This window comes from Tachyglossus aculeatus, chromosome 4 (assembly GCF_015852505.1).
Source record: "Tachyglossus aculeatus isolate mTacAcu1 chromosome 4, mTacAcu1.pri, whole genome shotgun sequence".
NCBI lineage: Eukaryota > Metazoa > Chordata > Mammalia > Monotremata > Tachyglossidae > Tachyglossus > Tachyglossus aculeatus.
Genome location: NC_052069.1, coordinates 99,215,161 through 99,234,934, shown reverse-complemented (window position 1 = coordinate 99,234,934; position 19,774 = coordinate 99,215,161). Strand labels below are relative to the sequence as shown.

The 19,774-nt window shown below is 44.4% G+C and overlaps 1 protein-coding gene across 2 annotated transcripts in view; it reads left to right on the top strand.

Moving 5' to 3' along the window:
• The window catches only part of FBXW2 (F-box and WD repeat domain containing 2), a 29,564-nt gene that overhangs the window by 8,782 nt on the left and 1,008 nt on the right, over positions 1-19,774 (top strand). For both annotated transcript variants that reach the window (XM_038745964.1, XM_038745965.1), the window contains exons 3-6: positions 8,363-8,557; positions 13,165-13,298; positions 14,272-14,358; positions 17,079-17,248. In XM_038745964.1, coding sequence (XP_038601892.1) covers positions 8,363-8,557; positions 13,165-13,298; positions 14,272-14,358; positions 17,079-17,248 — 586 coding nt within the window. The remainder of the gene's footprint in view (positions 1-8,362; positions 8,558-13,164; positions 13,299-14,271; positions 14,359-17,078; positions 17,249-19,774) is intronic.

The window sequence follows — 19,774 nt, the reverse complement described above, 5'->3', positions numbered from 1 at the left end:
ATTGTTAGTGTCGAGGGTTCTTTGGACGTGTACCTTGTGGGTTCTTTGGACATGTACCTTGTATTTGTGTAGAGCTTTTCAAAATTTTTTTTTTTACCAGAGCACCGTCTCTTCCGTTAACTCATTTTTACCCTCACGTCATTGTGAGATCGGGAGAGGCAGGTATTATTATTCTCGTTATACGGATGAAGAAACTGAGGCACGGAGAATTTAAGTGACTTGCCCGAGGTCATGAGCAGGCCAGGGGCAGAGTTGGACTAGAACCCAAGTCCTCTAACTCCTACTTCCATGCTCATTTCTCTAGACTACATTATTATTATTATCATTATTATCATCATCATCATTTGGGCTCCTACTTTTTAAAAAAATATGTTGTTTGTTATGCATTTGCTGTGTGCTAGGCCCTGAACTAAGAGCTGGGGTGGATACAAGCTAATCAGTTTGGACACAGTCCATGTCCTACATGAGGCTCGCAGTTTTAATGCCCATTTTACATGATGTAACTGAGGCCCGGAAAAGTGAAGTGACTTACCCAAGGTCCCACGGCAGACAAGTGGTAGAGGTGGGATTAGAACCCCGGTCCTTCTGACCCCCCAGGCCCATGCTCTCTCCATTAGGCAACGCTGCTTCTCTGGGCATAGCACGGTGCCATGTGCCTAGAAATAAACAAAACATATAGAGAAGCAGTGTGGCTCAATGGAAGGAGCACGGGCTGTGGTGTCAGAGGTCATGGGTTCAAATCCCAGCTCCGCCAATTGTCAGCTGTGTGACTTTGGGCAAGTCACTTAACTTTTCTGGGCCTCAGAGACCTCATCTGTAAAATGGGGATTAAGACTGTGAGCCCCCCGGGGGGACAACCTGATCACCTTGTAACCTCCCCAGCGCTTAGAACGGTGCTTTGCACATAGTAAGCGCTTAATAAATGCCATTATTATTATTATTATTATGATGTAAACTGAAGACAGGTCCTGCTCACCCAGAAACAACTGCTAAATTAGGTATCAAAGCTAACACTCCCAATGCTGCCTCGCCACGTCCTCCCAGTCCAGGAACAAAATTTCCCAATTTTTACAAGGATGCAGCCTTGGTTTGACCCACCTTCCATTCCAGTCCTTGGGCAACCCAGAGGTGGACTGGGATTTGGAGGTCACAGACCCCCAAGTAACCGGACCCCAAAGGTCAGGGCCTTGGGCCACAGTCCCTGCTTCACCCCACGCCACATAATAATAATAAAAATAGCAACAATAATCATGGTATATGGTAAGTGCTTACTATGTGCCAGGCCCTGTACCAAGTGCTGGGGTGGATACAAGCAAATCGGGTTGGACACAGTCTCTGTCCCAGATGGAGCTTAGGGTCTCCATCCACATTTTAAAGATGAGGCAACTGAGGCACAGAGAAGTGAAGTGACTTGCCAAAGGTCAGGTAGCAGGATTAAAACCCGTGACCTTCTGAGTCCTAGGCCAAGGCTCTATTTACTACACCACGCTGCTTCTCCCACTTGAGCGGTGAGGGCGTGGGTTTCAGGCGCCGCGATGGAGGGCCGAGCTCCTCAGCAAGGAGGCTGAGGCCCCAGTCCCACCCTTTGAAAGGCCTGGCCCTGTTGGGGCTACCCTGTCTGTCAGCGAGGAAGCCTTGTTGCACACACTAAGCGCTCAATAAATACGATTGATTGATTGATTGATTGATTGTTTGGAGAATCCACACACTGTCTGGCGGCACCAGGAAATGTACCGACGCGTTCTCAGAAGAGTCCTTTGGGCAAAAAGGCAATCTCAGAGAAGTGGCCGCGATACATCCTTGGGTCAATCTGATGTGCAGTCTTAAGCCGGCAAAATCTGATAGTGAAACGGTTTTCACAGGATGTCGAAGGACTGATATTTAGCTCGTGTCCTTGTTTCCTTCCCTCTGAAATAGGGTTCTGCACAGGCTGGATTCGGGGGGCGAGCTCCCTCCCCTGTTTAGCAGCCATGGAAGGTTTGGGGTCCGAGCCTTCTGCACCCCAAAATTTAAAAAGAACTGTTTGGGTTCTTGCTGATCTACGGTTGGAAAATAAGACACTTAAATATCCTTTTTTTTCCAGGCTTGAGGTAGCTTTATGTAGCTATGAAGAAATGTAAGTGCATATGAAACCTTCTCCCACCTCCACTGCTCCTTAGTTATAGTTGGACTGAGGGCATGCAGTAGTCAGGGTGGGTGGGAAGCAGGAACCCTCTCTGACATATTTTGTTATGTTGTAACATATTTCGTTAGTATGTTTGGTTTAGTTATCTGTCTCCCCCTTTTAGACTGTGAGCCCACTGTTGGGTAGGGACTGTCTCTATATGTTGCCAATTTGTACTTCCTAAGTGCTTAGTACAGTGCTGTGCACACAGTAAGCGCTCAATAAATACGATTGATGATGATGACGATGAGCAAGTCCTGAAGCTGACTGGTTTGGCTGTGCCTCACAAATTTAGGGGCCACCATCACGCCTTGTGCATGCAAGCCTCAACTTAAAGTGTTGCTATTTCTCATGCTGGCAATAAGGGTATATATGTATCTTGCTTGCTACACCATCAAGAGTGAAATTCTTAGTGCATTTTTTTTTTCCCACCATTGATTCTCAGTACTTTCTGAGTGTCCGCTCCGTGCCTGGAGGCTGATACAATAGTCGAGGTGGGTTATGACAAGTGTTTGTACCAGCGTGGAGGCAGTTTCAGTGCCAATGGCAGCCCCTTTCTCTTAGATTGTGAGTTCCCCACCCTCGCCGAGGGACAGAAACAGTGTCTAATCCCTACCTGTGTATTCTCTCCCGACACTTAGTATGGTGCTTTGCATGCAATGTATGATTAGTAAATAACATTGCTGTTATGCCAAGTCCTGTGTTAGCAAAGGCAGAGTTTACAAAGAGGGAGAGGAAGCTGGAAGCAATGACGTCTTAATGATTCTTTGGTCATGTCTGTACATTGGTTCCAAAGCAGAAAAACATGGCCTCCCAGTCGTCTGAATTTTCATTTTTGAAGTGAGGGGTAAATGAAGCACATCACCTGAATGACCAAGATTTGTGATTTTTGAACTGAATTGGCTGAAATTTGCCATGCACGGGGCCCGATTGGATCTGTGATCTCAAGCCCGGTGAAATAACAGAGGAGGTTGGAATGTATCTCCTGTTTCCATTTAGGGAATGCTACTTAAATCTGACCAAAAACTGGGCTTCCCATTCTTCCTTTTCAGTGTGGATGTAGGAATTTGAGGGAATAGGGAGCAAGTTGGTGGAAGAAGGAAATGATAAGGAGGAAGGTAAGGGGAGAAAAAATGGAGAAGGACGAGGGAGAGAGTTTCTCACTCCTGCTGTTCTTCCCTCCTGTTGCTCTTTTGGTCCTCACAGGGCCCCAGCACCACCACCACCTCCTTCCCCAGTGCCCCATGAGGTCGCCTCACCCGGACTGATCCACCGAGCCGCTCTGGGGGATTCGCCGGTGGTTGGGAAGTGGATTGGAGTGGTTCTGGAGCCACTTGAGCAGCAGAAGCAGGACGGCCCCATGGGGAGCCCGCTTTGGGTTAGGCACGAGGGGATGCGTCAGGGCCGGGACTCGGTGAGGACTGGGGAAGGGGCGGCAGTGGCATCCTTTTCCTTCTCTTCATCAATCATATTTATTGAGCGCTTACTGTGTGCAGAGCACTGTACTAAGCGCTTGGGAAGTACAAATTGGCAACATATGGAGACAGTCCCTACCCAACAGTGGGCTCACAGTCTAAAAGGTGGGCTCACAGTCTAAAAGACTGTTTAAAAGTCTAAAAGACTGTGAGGTCATTCTCTTCCTCCTGCTGTCGATAGAGAATGAAAGCTGGAGCTGCTATCTTGGTTCCACTTGTGGTCCCTTTCTGACTCCCAGCGGTGTGGAACGAGTTAACTAGGACTGCTCACCCGCCCCAGTAGTTGCCTTCCCTCAACCCCCAAATGGAGTTGGTGACTAAAATTGAAAATGCACATTTAAGATTCGAGATGGTTCTTACCCTTTGTTCTCATTAAAACCCGAAAGTTAAAACAGGTAATACCTTGAATGTGAATAGCACATTGATTTTCCAATCACTGACATTTATTGAGTGCTTGTTAGGTGCAGAGCACTGTAATAATAATAATAATGGCATTTATTAAGCGCTTACTATGTGCAAAGCACTGTTCTAAGCGCTGGAGAGGTTACAAGGTGATCAGGTTGTCCCACGTGGGGCTCACAGTCTTAATCCCCATTTTACAGGTGAGGTAACTGAGGCACAGAGACGTTAAATAATAATAATAATAATAATGACATGTATTAAGTGCTTAAGGCGCTTCCCCTATGTTCTCATTAAAACCCGAAAGTTAAAACAGGTAATACCTTGAATGTAAATAGCACATTCATTTTCCAATCACTGACATTTATTGAGTGCTTGTTAGGTGCAGAGCACTGTAACAATAATAATGGCATTTATTAAGCGCTTACTATATGCAAAGCACTGTTCTAAGCGCTGGGGAGGTTACAAAGTGATCAGGTTGTCTCTTGGGGGCTCACAGTCTTAATCCCCATTTTGCAGGTGAGGTAACTGAGTCACAGAGAAAAATAATAATAATAATAATAATGACATTTATTAAGCGCTTACTGTGTGCAAAGCACTGTTCTAAGCGCTGGGGAGGTTACAAGGTGATCAGGTTGTCCCACGTGGGGCTCACAGTCTTAATCCCCATTTTACGGATGAGGTAACTGAGGCACAGAGAAGTGAAGTGACTTGCCCAGAGTCACACAGCTGACAAGTGGCGGAGCCGGGATTTGAACCCATGACCTCTGACTCCAAAGCCCGGTCTCTTTCCACTGAGCCACGCTGCTTCTCTTAAGATTAAGACTGGGAGCCACATTGGGAGAGTACAATGCAGTAAGGTTCTTAGATATGCTCCCTGCCCATGAGGAACTTATAGACTGTTATTATTGCTTGGGTTATTAAGTACATAACTGTATGTCAGGAGACAGATATTTAAATAAGACCGATATGTAAATAAGCTGAAGAGTAAAAGGATATTCATTCAATTCATTCGATTGCCGTTAAGTACTCTAGTAGTGGGGTGAATGTCATTGTGCTTACGGGGTTACAGACCCAAGTATAAAGGAAACGCAGGAGGGAGGGTGAATAGGGGAAATAAGAGCCTAGTCAGGGAAAGCCTCTTGGAGCACTTTCTTGTTACTTAACGTCATTTTTATTTCCTTCACTTTGAGTTAGGGAGAAGGGAATCATAGCCTCAATTTAGTGTTGAGGAAACTGAGGCATAGAGAGGAGAGACCGGCCCATGCTCACCCAGTGGCAGAGCTGGGACTAGGGCACAAGTCATCTGACTCCCATCCCCGTGCATTTTCCAGTCAAATAAGTGTCATTCGTAATTTCAACTTATAGATTTATAACTTGAAGTGTACACGCATTTTTTTTCCATGAAAATAAATTGAGGCTTTTGGGGTGGGTTTCTTCGCAGTAAATGATCATAGTTGAACAGAACATTGTGCAACCGTGTTCTAGGACTCTCTCCAGTATTGATTAGGGGTTTGCTGTTTGTTGCCAGAGAGATATTTTAACTCCAGGCAACTCTTCATTTAATTGGGTGAGAAAGAGAGTGAGAGAAAATGAATAACTCAAACCTATAGTTGATTGGGGAAACTTCTTAATAGTCATCAGTTTAATCCCCACTTCCCTCTCAAATGTGAGGACTGACAGGTTTGATTATCAGGGAACAGTGTTTGGCTAATTTGAGAACTCTTTTGAACAGTTACTTTTTTCTCATACCCTGCCTTTGGGAAGAATTGCTGTTTAGCAATGAAATGGCCAAAAATTGGGCTGCAGGAAAGAGGGGGATATTCGTAGGACATTGAAAGCTCAGCATAATACATTGAGTATACTGACCTTTTGCAGATAAAGTTACATTTTAGCCACAGCCCTGGGCCAAACTGCCCAACTCCACCAGAACTTTTTGTTCTTTTGATAATGTTTCAGAGTTCAGCCTGAGTAAAACAGTTCTGGTGATTTTTGATTTAGTATAATCCCCAAACCATTAATTAGGCCAGCATGAACTAGAATTTCAGCAGTGATCCCAAAGTAGCATTAAATAGAAAGCTTTTCTGGTGTGATTCCCTGATTCCAACTTGAAATAGGTGTGAAGTTGGACTTAAAAATGTTTCTTTTTTCTTTTTCTGAGGAGTAACGTGTGCCCCACCTCTAATCTTCACTTCTAAAAGCAGCAGCAGTTCTGCCTGAAATCTACTGAACATGTGTGGCTGATGTGGGGGGAAGGATGTTAGCTGAGCACAAAGTTATCTGAAGCTTTTAGGGAGTTGGGGTGGGATGGTAGTTAGGCCCTGAAACTGGGATAGTGATGGGAAGCATTGTGGTTTAGTGGAAAAGGCACGGGCTTGAAAGTCAAAAGACCTGGGTTCTAATCCTGGATCTGCCACTTGCTTAATGTGGGGTCATGGGCAAGTCACTTAACTTTTCTGTGTCTCAGTTTCCTCAACTGTAAAATGGGGATTCAATAACTGTTCTCCCTTCTACATAGACTGTGAGCCCCACGTGAGACAGAGACTCTTTCTCACTTAAGTTGCCTAGAATTTAAATCCGAGCTTGGCACATAGTAAGCACTTAACAAATCTCATTTTAGCTCAAAATGTCCTAAGGACTGCCTCTAGGTCTTTAAGCAGCTAGCAGTGAAGGCTAGCTTATTCTGAAATTTTTCCCAATTTATGAACTACTTTTATTTTCCCCAATAGTAACAATATAATTCAGGGCAAAAAAAAATCTCTCTACCTTCCTTAAAATAATCACTGAGGATATTAATTATTCATGTAGATATTTTGTAGGGTTAGTTGGGGATTTTTTTTTAAGTAAGCCAATGCCATGGTTCGTTCAGTCATATTTATTGAGCACTTACTGTGTACAGAGCACTGTACTAGCACTTGGTAGGGTACAGTACAACAGTCAATCAATCAATCGTATTTATTGAGCTCTTACTGTGTACAGAGCACTGTACTAAGCGCTTGGAAAGTACAAGTTGGCAACATATAGAGATGGTCCGTACCCAACAGTGGGCTCACAGTCTAGAAAATAAACAATAAACAGACACAGACTCTGGTGGAGTTTGCCTGTTCTACTGTGTTCCTGCCATGCCCAATAATAATAATGGTATTTGAGTCACCACTGAGTGCAGTTTACTAGAAATGATAATAATAATTATGGTATTTGTTAAGTGCTTACTATGTGCCAAGCACTGTTCTAAGCCCTGGGGTAGATACAAGGTAATCTGGTTGTCCTGTAAGGGGCTCACAGTCTTAATCCCCATTTGACAGATGAGGAAACTGAGGCACAGAGAAGTTAAGTGGCTTGCCCAAGGTCACACAGCAGACAAGTGGCAGAGCCGGGATTAGAACCCATGTCCTCTGGCTTCCGAGCCCGTGCTCTTTCCACTAAGCCACGCTGCTTCTCTGAAAGTGTAGAAAGTTTTAGAAAGCTCTAAAGGGCTTGGGAAGGTCTAAACAGAAAAGTGGCAAATTCCCTGCCCAAAAGCTGCCCAAATTCCCTGCCCAAAAGCTGACACTAATGAGAGAGACAGACATGAAAGCATTTGCACATAGAGGTATCAAAGTAAGTAATTGAATGTATAACTGAATAATAGGAAGTGTTGAGGATGAGTGTAAACAAGGACAGGGCTTTTGGAAGTGGCCGGTGGGTTTGAACAACTTGGAATGCTGGGAATTAATCAGGGAAGGCTTGTTGGAAGAGATGGGATTTTTAGGAGGGCTTTGAATGTGGAGAGTACTGTGGTCTGGGGGATTGTGGACTGAGTCCAACCTGATTTACTTGTATCCACCCCAGCGCTCATTACAGTGCCCGGTGCAAGCAAGCATTGGCAAGCAGCATGACGTAGTGGATAGAGCAAAGGCCTGGAAGTTAGAAGGTCATGAGTTCCTCCACTTGTCTGCTCTGTGACCTTGGACAAGTCACTTCACTTCTCTGTGCCTCAGGTCCCTCATCTGTAAAATGGGGATTGAGACTGTGAGCCCCACGTGGGACAACCTGATAACCGTGTACCTACCCCAGCGCTTGGCACATAGTAAGCGCTTAACAAATAACCATAATCATCATTATCATCACAAAGTACGTGCTTAACGGATACCACAATCACTGTTATTATTTTGTGGGGTGGCATGAAGTTCTAGGCCGGGGGAATTGGGTGGATGAAGGGGGATAGCGGTGGGAGGGGTTCGGTTAGCGTGGCAGGAACCAAGAGAACGAGCTGAGATGTGCCCGGTGAAGAGGGCAGAAGTGAAAGATGTCCAGTTTTCATTTCTGTCTTTCCATTCTGAAGGGTCAGATGACTTGTCTGCAAAGCTGTGGGATGTGAGCACAGGTCAGTGCATCTACGGCATCCAGACTCACACTTGCGCTGCGGTGAAATTTGATGAGCAAAAACTGGTAACGGGATCCTTTGACAACACAGTAGCCTGTTGGGAATGGAGTTCAGGAGCCAGAACCCAACACTTCCGAGGTCACACAGGTGCAGGTATGTGTTTTCGTTCCCCTCACGCACCTTCTCCGGAGCTTATCTCTTCCCAAAGGGGCCACACCCAGAGATCTAGTTCACTGTGAGTGAAGCAGTGTCATCTAGGGACCTGGGATCTTGTCCCGGCTCTGCCACCTATTTCCCTGCAGCGTGACCTTGGGTAAGTCTCTCAGCTTCTCCGAAGCTGTGCCTCAGCTTCCTCAACTGTAAAATGAGGATTATTACCTGTTCTCCCTTCTATTTCTACAGATGTGAGGCAGGGACTGTGTGCAATCTGATTAACTTGTATCTTCCCCAGAACTTAGAACAGTGTTTGACACATAGTAAGTGCTTTACAAATACCCTTTAAAAATATATATATATATATATGTCTTCACTGAAGCATCCTTTCTCACTGTGCCCGCCGTCGATCCCTGGCCCTCATCCTTCCTCTGTCCTAGAATGCCTTCCCTCCGCACATCTGCCAATCTAGCTCTCTTCCTCCCTTCAAAGCCCTACTGAGAACTCACCTCTTCCAGGAGGCCTTCCCAGACTGAGCCCCCCCTTTTTCCTCCCCTCCTTCTTCTCCCCTCCCCATCACCCCCCCGCCCTAACCCCTTCCCCTCCCCACAGCACTTTTTATTACTCTATTTTATTTGTACACAGTATTTATTTTATTAATGATGTGTATATAGCTATAATTCTATTTATTCTGATAGAAATAGGATAGGATTGGATGTGGGGGTGAACGAGAGGGCAGAGTTGAGGATGACACCAAGGTTGCGGGCTTGTGAGACGGGAAGGATGGTAGTGCCGTCTACAGTGATGGGAAAGTCAGGGAGAGGGCAGGGTTTGGGAGGGAAGACAAGGAGTTCAGCCTTGGACATGTTGAGTTTTAGGTGGCGGGCAGACATCCAGATGGAGATGTCCTGAAGGCAGGAGGGAGAGAGAGAGAGCAGGGGCAGAGATGTAGATTTGGGTGTCATCAGCGTAGAGATGATAGTTGAAGCCGTGGAAGCGAAGGAGGTCACCAAGGGAGTGAGTGTAGATCGAGAACAGAAGGGGACCAAGAACTGACCCTTGAGGAACCCCTACAGTAAGGGGATGGGAGGGGGAGGAGGAGCCTGCAAAAGAGACTGTCAGCTGTGTGACTTTGGGCAAGTCCCTTCACTTCTCTGTGCCTCAGTTACCTCATCTGTAAAATGGGGATTAAGACTGTGAGCCCCCTGTGAGACAACCTGATCACCTTGTAACCTCCCCATCACGTAGAACAGTGCTTTGCACATAGTAAGCGCTTAATAAATGCCATCATTATTTATTTATTATGATGATGATGATGATTCATTCCTTCATTCAATCGTATTTATTGAGCACTTACTGTGTGCAGAGCACTGTACTAAGCGCTTGGGAAGTACAAGTTGGCAACATATAGAGACGGTCCCTACCCAACAGCGGGCTCACAGTCTAGAATGATGATGATGGTGTCCCAGCAAGTCAGATGGTTGCTTCCTGCACCCACAGCTGGACTAGGCTACAGTGGGAGTTCAGCTTGAATCTGCCTTTGGATCGTTTGGCAGGCTGGATCTATCTAGTATAGGCAGCATTTTCTCCCATTTTGTCTGTCTCTCTGGTAAGATTACTAGTTACAAGTCTAAGGCTATGTTTTGTTAGTTTAGGGAGCCAGCTGGTTTAAAGCAGAGTGCTTTGGAGGCAGCCGTGACAGCTCTGCCTGTCCTCTGCCTACGTGATTTTTGCTCCCAAGTTCAAAGGTGGCTGCTTTATCCCCAGCACTCTAAGTGACTTACAAAGTTTACAGCTTTGTGAGGTGAAAAGGGAGGTAAGAATTGCTCATGGAACCCTTCTGAGGTCTACTTCTCTTTCACCCTTCTTGCCTCCTTCCCCTTGATTCCTTTTCTCCTTTTTGCCACAGAAACTGCCCTTGGTAGAATAAGAAACAGATAACTGTCGGTCAGTCAATCGTATATATTGAGTGCATACAGCGTGCAGAACAGTGTACTAAGCACTTGGGAAAGTACAGTCTAGCAATATAACGGACACATTCCCTACCCACTGGCTTGGGGTTCATCTCTTGCCTTGCCAACAACAGATTCCTTTATGCAGCCCACATGCAACTATGCCCTTTGTTTTCTAAAACTGCTGCTTAATCATCTTAGGAAATTTCCTCCTCTCTAGACTTTCAGTAACTGCTCTCAGCCCTCTTGTCCTGGCCTTCCATAGCAAATTAAAACTACAAGACACCATTCTACTTCAACCTGTGTGGTTCATCTGGTCTTTATTTCCCATTCCCATGCTCCCTCGGGGATGATCATTATCTCTTCCGTTTCTCATGTGCCAAACCACTACTGTCAGATTCAAAAAACCCCGTAAAGTACATTCAGTTATCCTGTAACGTGAGTTGCATTCCTGCAGAAATACTCACCTGTTCTGATACTGTGAATGTGTGGACAGTCAACTTATTTTGACACTCTGGAACCACAAACTGGCTCACATTGTCTGAAGAATGGTCCGTAATGCCTTAACAGTGGTTTAGCCAAAACACATAGTGAAAGGCATGGCAGAATTGTATGCACATTATGGTACACCCTATTGGCACCACAGGTTTGAGTCAATTACAAAGATCCTACTTATTTCAAGAGCTTTTAAACAAGGTTTTGCCTCTTTCTCCATCTTCTAAGAATCCCGCCCCTATGGAATTGAACCATTTCATCAGCAAAGTTAGTTTTTTGAATTGTTACCATTGATGACCTAATAATTCCAAACTGGGTCTGATGGTTGGATTCCACATATGCGTTCTGTAGAAAGTAGTCACTTAAAATTACCTGCTCCATCAGGGAAGAAGCATGCAGAGATTTGGATTCTTGCCACGCTTAGGATAAAAACTAGACTGTTAGCTAGATTCATTCATTCAATCGTCTTTACTGAGCGCTTACTGTGTGCAGAGCACTGTACTAAGTGCTTGGGAAGTACAAGTTGGCAACATATAGAGACGGTCCCTACCCAACATTTGTTTATTTATTTTTTTAGTCTCCTTGGGTTGGTTATTTGCATCTCTTCTCCCATTCTTAGGCAATCGTGGACTTAAGTGTGATAGTGTTCCCATTAGATTGTAAGCTGCAGGTCCTGCAGGTTAGGGATCACAATCTTATACTTCCGTGAGGTTTCCCAAACCTTTAATACCGTGGTCTGTTCGCAGCAGATATTCAGTCGTTACTACTGATGGACTGATTGTGCAGATATGCACAGTGCACTGTTTGATTTTTGCCGGTTTTTTTTAAAGTTCTGTTTTTAAAGTGTATTTTTCGTTCTGTTGTCCTTTGGGAGATTGTATGTCGTGTGCAGCAATGTGTGCATTCCATAGTGGCACAGGAAGGCTATTGGTGGCATCAGGCTTAAAGCTCCTCTTATGACCGTTTTGAGTGCTGTGTAATAATAATGATGGTATTAAGGGATTTACCACATTATAAAGTTATAAGATTGACACAGTCCCTGCCCATCAGGGGATCCCAAATGATCTCATCCCCATTTTGCAGACAAGAAAACTTGGGTCAAAAGAGGTGAAGTAACAATAATAATAGTTGTGGAATTTGTTAAGCACTTACTACGTGCCTGGCACTGTACTATTGGTGCTGGGGTAGATACAAGCAAATTGGGGTGGATACAGTCCCTTTTCCAAGTGGGGCTCACAGTCTCAATCCCCATTCTACAGATCCTCATCTGTAGAACTGAGGCACAGAGAAGTGAAGTGACTTGCCTAAGGCCACACAGCAAACAAGTGGTGGAGCTGGGATTGGAACCCATGACCTTCTGAGTCCCAGGTCCGTGCTGTATCCACTACACTATGCTGCTTCCCTGTGCGTGCCCAAGGTCACACAGCAGGCCAGTATTGGAGCTGGACCTCGAAGCTACGTCTCCTTTCTCCCAGTTTTGGAGCTGTTTCCCCTGGGCCACGCTGTCCGCGTTCGGAATGTTTCATCTTGCTTTCAGAGCCCAGAAAAAAAGAAGTCAGGAGCCTCTGTGTGTTGGTCAGATGTGGTCTTTGAAAATCTTGTCATCGCTGCCCTAAAATTAAAATGATCCAATTCTAAAATAAGTGAATTTTCTTCAAATCTTGATGCGGTTTATTTTTCTAGTCTTGATTCAGAGAAGCAGCGTGGCTTTAGTGGAAAGAGCGTGGGCTTGGGAGTCAGAGGTCATGGGTTCTAATCATGGCTCCACCACTGATCAGTTCTGTGACTTTGGGGAAGTCACTTGACTTCTCTGTGCCTCAGTTACCTCATCTGTCAAATGGGGATTAAGACTGTGAGCCCCACGTGGGACAGCCTGCTTACCTTGTATCTACCCCAGTGCTTAGAACAGTTCTTGGCACATAGTAAGTGCTTAACAAATGCCATCATTATTATTATCCCAGTGAGCGCAACTTCAGGTAACTCCAGATGACTCTGCTGTGAGTGAAATGAGAAGAAAGACTTTCACGTATTAGTCAAAGACCTTATCTGTAGTATATTCTCTTCCCTAAACTTGAAAGTATCTGAAAAGAATATGCAGAGAAACTTTATTATAGCTCAAAATGTGTTTGTTTTTAATGGTGGATGCATGTGTCTCCTTAGTGTTTAGCGTAGACTACAACGATGAGCTTGATATTTTGGTGAGCGGTTCTGCAGACTTCACTGTGAAAGTGTGGGCCTTATCAACTGGTACATGCCTGAACACGCTCACCGGCCACACAGAATGGGTCACCAAGGTAAGACCATTTCTGTTTCATCTCCGTTCTTCAAGATCAAATCTGGGATATTGTGTACTGAAAACTCACACTGGAGACTTTACCTGGGCTCTTTCAACCTTATAGGAAGCCACTGGCCCACTTGAATAGTCAGCAGCCACTCTGGAGTAGGGCCCGGCCACCTTTTCCCTTATTGTGAATTTGAACTTTGGGAACGAACAAGTTAGGAAAAAAGACAGACTTCTAGAAGTTGCCATTGACTGCCATCCCCCTGCGCCTTAGCAGCTTTGCTCAGATAGATTTGAGGATTCTGAATTTTCAATTTGGTAGAAGGTCTTTAGCAAAGATTTTGATTACCCCGTCATCATTTATAGAGTCACCTTTGAACGATGTATCCAAAATGTTTGCAGTCTAATTAGGTTCAATGGCTAGGACTCAGACCCAAAGAAGAGTTTAAATGGGTTACAGTATATACCGCTTCTACTTCCTGATTGAAACCAAGGGCATGGACTCTTTCGCATTATGTAAGGCAGCTTTCAGATGCTTTTCCTTCTTGCTGAATCCTTCCTTGAAGGATCTAGTGAAGATGCTCTGTGCCCATTGCAAGGAAAAAGCTAGCGTGAGTAGAATATAATGGCATGTTTGGTTTCTTAGAGTAAGACTTTACCCAGTTAAGCTCAGACCCAGAATTAGAGATTGCCTCTGCCACTCCCTGACTTTTTCAACTTGCACCGACAACCGTTCCCTCCCATAATTATTGTTATTTTTGTTAAAAGCAGTATGCAGCTACAGTTGGTAGCACTGTAGCTCATCTCTGCTTTTTAAACCTGGGCCCAACTATGAGAAAGAGGAGAGAGGCTACCTTTAGAATCAAGGTGCATTGAGCTTGATTAGCACCCCCCTCCCACTCCTACCCCTCTGGCAAAGAAGTAAACCGCTTAAGGATGATTTGATCATTTTACTTTTCTTGAATGTGAACTCTTTTCAATTGCAGGTGGTTTTACAGAAGTGCAAGGTCAAGTCTCTTTTGCACAGCCCTGGAGATTATATTCTCCTGAGCGCTGACAAGTATGAAATCAAGGTATGTATTTAATATTTTGTTGTTGTCCATTTGCTACAAGTATGACTAGAAAGGTGTTTTAATTGGAGAAAGTTAAGAATGGACCAAGTTGTCAGGTTCTTTCTCATAAACTATTCATGCCCCCAGTACCACCCTTCGACCAAACTCAGTTCCCTTGTCCCTCCTCTCTGCTTTTCCCCTTCCTACTCCCGAAATCTCTGTGTTACTCTTGGCCATCAGCATCAAATCCTGGCTCATTCTCACAGCCAGGTTCCTCCATTCTCGCACCCATGTAGCTGAAAACTGCTGTGAAAATCCAGACACCCAATTAGACTGTTAGCTCCTTCTGTAGATTGTAAGCTAATTGTGGGCAGGGATCATGTCTCCCAACTCTATTTTACATTCCCTCACACACAGTAAGCGCTCAGTAACTAATTGTTGCCATTTTAAATTCACTTTGATTCACTGGCTCATCTTCTGCCTCTCCCTTCCAACTGTGGATACGCTTTACTCTTGCTTTAAGCTCACTCTCCTGAAGAGTTCATCTCCTCATATGCCTTTAGCTACCACCTTTGTATTGATTTCCAAATCTTCCTCTCAAACCCCCAACTTCTCACCTGCTCTAGGATCTCTCATTTTCTCCCACTTCCAGGATCTCTCAATTAGGGGTATCCACTGGCATCTCAGTCTCATCTTGTGTAAAACTGAAATTTTCATCTTCCCACCTAAGCACATTCCTTTTCTTCATTTCCCCATCTCTGTCGACACCATTAGCATTCCCGGCCCAGAAGCCTGCCCCTTTGCTATCATCCTCAATTCCTCACTGTTTTGTAGCCCTCACATTGTCAACTGCCAAGTCTTTCCCCCAGTTTCCCAAATCTATCCTTTCCTCTCCACCCGGACAACCATCACCCTGTTTCATGTCATGGTTAAACTGCTGTACCCTGAAAGCTCCTTGTGGGCAGGGATTGTGACTACCAACTCTGTTGAACTGTACTTTCCTAAGGGCTTTTAATACATTGCTTTGCACACAGTAAGGGCTCAATAAATGCCATTGATAGATTCCAGTCTCCTCACTGATCTCTCAGCCTCCAGCCTTCCCACCTTTTTCCTTTCTGTCTGAATTATATGCTGTGTGCTACTCTCCTCTTAGTTCATTGGAAAACAGGAGACTTTGATTCTGGTCTCGGTTCTGCCTTTAACTGGCTAATGTAAACAAAGACCACACTTGGATTTTGCAATGTACTGCACCCCTTCCCACCTTCTTGCTCGCTGCATGCCATATCCCAGCGATAGCATGAGTGAGAGGAATGAGACCATCTGAGTGATATCGGTTAAGTCGCTGGCACGAAAGTCAAATGTCTACTCAGGTTCTCATTGCTGAAGTCTCAGTCCTGAGGCATGTCTCTTGTGTCTAACAGGAATCTCCATTGTCATCTCATCATCAAATATTGTGTAGCACATGTCTCCTGTCTGCAAAGCCTCCGGCGGCTACCCGTCTCCCCCTGCATTAAGCAGAAACTCCTTATCATTGGTTTCAAAGCTCTCTGCCAACTTCTCTCATTTCACATATCGGTTCTCTTTACCCACTACTCCCCAGCTCACTGTTTGCTCTTTCCAAACTCACCTTCCAAACACCGAACTTTCCTGCCTCCACCCCTACTGTCCTGCCTTCTAGGAACTCCTTTCCCCTTCAAATCCATCAGAACAAACCCATCTTAACATCCTATCTCCTCCCAAAAGCTTCCCCTGATTCATTCCCATCATCCCAAAGTGTGTCAACCAAACAAGTACCTTAAGAATCTGTGCTTTTATACCTATCCTTGGTATTTATGCACATTGACTGTACAGTCCAGTATTTATTGGCTGTAAGTGGGCAAGTGACACACTGGGCTGGAAAGGAGTACATTCGTTCTGGATGAATCAGCCATTTGGGGTACTGGGGTAGGAGTGGCCTCTGGCTGGCCCCATAGGCTGGTGATGACGAGCTGAGCGATGATGCAGGAAGAGGATGAGGGGGGAGACCCTGACAATGCAGCATTTTGGATAAACTAATACCCTGGGTGTCCACAGTGGAAGTAAAGAACAGTTTCAAGTGCCCTCTCACCGTCCTCTTTCTTTCCTCCTTTCCTCCTCTTTTCTGCTTTTCTTCCTCCTTGTCCTTTTCCTTCTTCTCTACCCCGCTCCCTTCCCTCTTTCTCTCCCCCCGCATGCTTCATCCCAAGTTTACCCTCTACCTCAATCAAAGTGAAAAATTGCCACGCCTGATTGAAAGATCTCGCTTTTGGTTTTTGGAAACTGCACGGGTTACCTCAGAGTAGAAATAAGTCTGGTCCTTTATCCAAAGTCTTTGCTGCTAAGTCTTCCAGGGAAAATATAAAACATGGTGCTCCTCTTGGCGCAAAAAGAAATACATTTCCTGCTAATGTTGCTATTTTCAATCAGTCTCTTCCTCCCATTCCTCTTGCCATTTTGAAACGACTAGTTAATGTTCCTATTGACACCGCTTTGGGAAGAGAAAGCCATCATTCTCTTCCTCCCATTCCTCTTGCCATTTTGGAACAACTAGTTAATGTTCCTATTGACACTGCTTTGGGAAGAGAAATATCAGGATTCCTGTCATCTTCCCTGGGATAGCAGGTCTAGAGTGGCACTATCGCTTCTGGAAAATCTTTTCCAAATAATTTTATGTCCCAAGGTGATGCCATGTGGTTTTACTCTGTGTTTCCTTTCATTTGTAGATTTGGCCAATTGGAAGAGAAATCAATTGCAAATGTTTAAAAACCTTGTCCGTATCTGAAGATCGAAGTATCTGCCTGCAGCCAAGACTTCATTTTGATGGTAAATACATTGTGTGCAGCTCAGCAATAGGACTGTACCAGTGGGACTTTGCCAGCTATGATATTCTCAGGTAACAATTTGTTAAAGGTGGGTTTTTTTTATGTCATTTAAATCTGGTCAATTAAGAAAACCTCCCAGAATCTGACGGTACATTTTTTGATGGACTCTCTTGTGATCTGATTTCATTAAAAACAAAACAGGCTCACACTGGAAAGAGGTAGATGTTATGGTCATCTTTTAAAAGGTCGAAAAGCATGACCCTAATAAGTAAAGGCCAATCAGCTGGACATTAATTCCTGGGCAAATACTAGAGCAAATGAATTTAACAGTCGTTTTGTAAGTACTTAGAAATGCCAGCGATTCTTTCTGGGAACCGTTCTACATAGATTTGATGAGTGAGTCATGCCTGATCAATGGCTGCTCACATAGGTAAAAAGCAACAGTTAGTCTCTCTAATCTTTAGGAAGACTTTCGATTCCATAACTCATGTCCTCCTCAACAACAAGCTAGAAAAGTATAGTTTGGAGCATGCTGCAGTTTTATTCACAGTCAACTCATGGATTGCCCCCAAAAAGATAGTTATCAGTGGCTCAGTGAGCAGCGTCATGGCCTAGTGGAAAGAGCACGGGTTTGGGAGACAAGGGACTAGATTTTAATCCCTGCTCTGCCAATTGCTGGTTGTGTGACCTCGGGCAAGTCACTTAACATCTCTGTGCCTCATTTTTCTCAGCTGTAAAATGGGGATTAAGTATCCGTCCTCCCTCCTACTTGGAATGTGATCCCCATTTGGGACAGGGACTGTGTCCAACCTGATTATCTCTTATCTACCCCGGCGCTTAGAACTGGGCTTGACATACAGTAAGCACTTAACAAATAACGTGATGATGATGATGATGAGAATAATAATAATAATGGCAACCAGGAGGAATGTACAAAGTGATGTGCCCTTAAGTGGGGAGAGATTCTAGGACCTGCTCTAGCCACCACCTCTGTTAGCAACATACATACAGGAACCAAGAACACACTCTTCTGTTTAATCAGTCAATCAATCAGTGGTATTTATTGAGTGCTTGCTCTGAGCCGAGCAGTGTGCTAAACACTTAGGAGAGTTCATTATGACAAAATTAGTTTTAGCGTATGACACCAGATTGGGCGGGGTTGCCAGCACTTCGGGAGACAGAAATAGCTTAATCGTAAAAGGCTGGGAAAAATGATTTTGCCAAAGCAGAAAGCAGTTCACTGGGGTTAAGTGCAAGGTAGTGCCCTGAGGCGCCAAAAATATATATCCCAAAAGAGGATGGGGAATCTAAAATGCAAGAGATGGAAAATAAGCCTACTGTTAAAAACTCCTCGGCTCCATTGTCAGGTTTGTTACTTTAACGAGGATTTAGGAAAGGTTCAGAGAAGCGTGACAGAAATTACAAAAGGGATGAAAAATCTGTCATTTGAGACAGGTTAAATGAATTGGAGTGTTGTTTTTAGAATCAGAGGCTGAGGAGGGACGTAACTGTCTTCGAGTGTTTGGAAGGAGGATGCTGATTTGTTAGCTTCCACGTTAATTAAGGACCCACCAGAGAAAGTCACTTCTCCACCTGTATAGTTCTGCCAAAATGCATATTTCCACTAAGTTCTGGCTAGAATGTGGTTAGAGATTTAGGGAGTATTGTTCCAACACTGTGGCCTTACCAGGGCTCCGCATGCTGTGTAATTGAAAGAAGCTGCACTGCACACTTGGATGCTTGTGCATGCCTCTGGAATGGACAAGTACTACAGCATGAATTTTCCTGAACGTGAGATTCCGCAAAAATACAACCCTCATGTTATAGGAGAACTGGGTTTATTAAAGTAGTATGAGTTTTGATTGGGCATAAAGGAGGAATTTAACTATCAGGGTGATATGCCGCTTGAACTGGCTCCTAAAATATATCAGGGAATCTTCATCATCTAGTATTTATAGATGCCCGTAGAATGCATAGCACATAGACACTATAGGAAAGGAATGAAAACCAATTTCAGTGGAAATGTGATGTGTTATTTTGACTAGTACACATTAGATTATTTCATTTACTTAGTGGAGGATTGACTGCCAAACATTCTGAAGACCCTTTGGGATTTGGGGGCTGAATTTCAGAGTTTACTGTACTGTGTAGGCTAACTAGAGCAATAAGAGTCAATGCCTCCAGAGCATTATGATGTGAGAGATTTTTTCTGTGGTTGAACTACAAAGTCTTGATTAATAAGAGAGCAATTTACACGATTGCATGATCTTCTTTATATAACCTATGAACATCCTGGAGACAGTGATCCTCTTTTCTGCAGTTTGCTTAGGGCAGATATATGCAGGCAGAGTTAACTGGTTAGTCAAGCCTGAGATCCCATGGGATAATGGCACAATTCCTCTCTCAGGGCTTGGGTTTTGTAGGTGTGGCCCTGCTTCCAGCTCTTAAAATGACTAATAAATGTCCCTTATTTTTCTCCTCCCTTCCCCTGCCCTGTCATTCTCCTTCTGAGTTCCTACCCGTCCATAATTTCGCTACTCATCTGTGACACCCAAAAATCTACGTTTTTGTTCAGATTCTAATCTCTCATCTGCTTC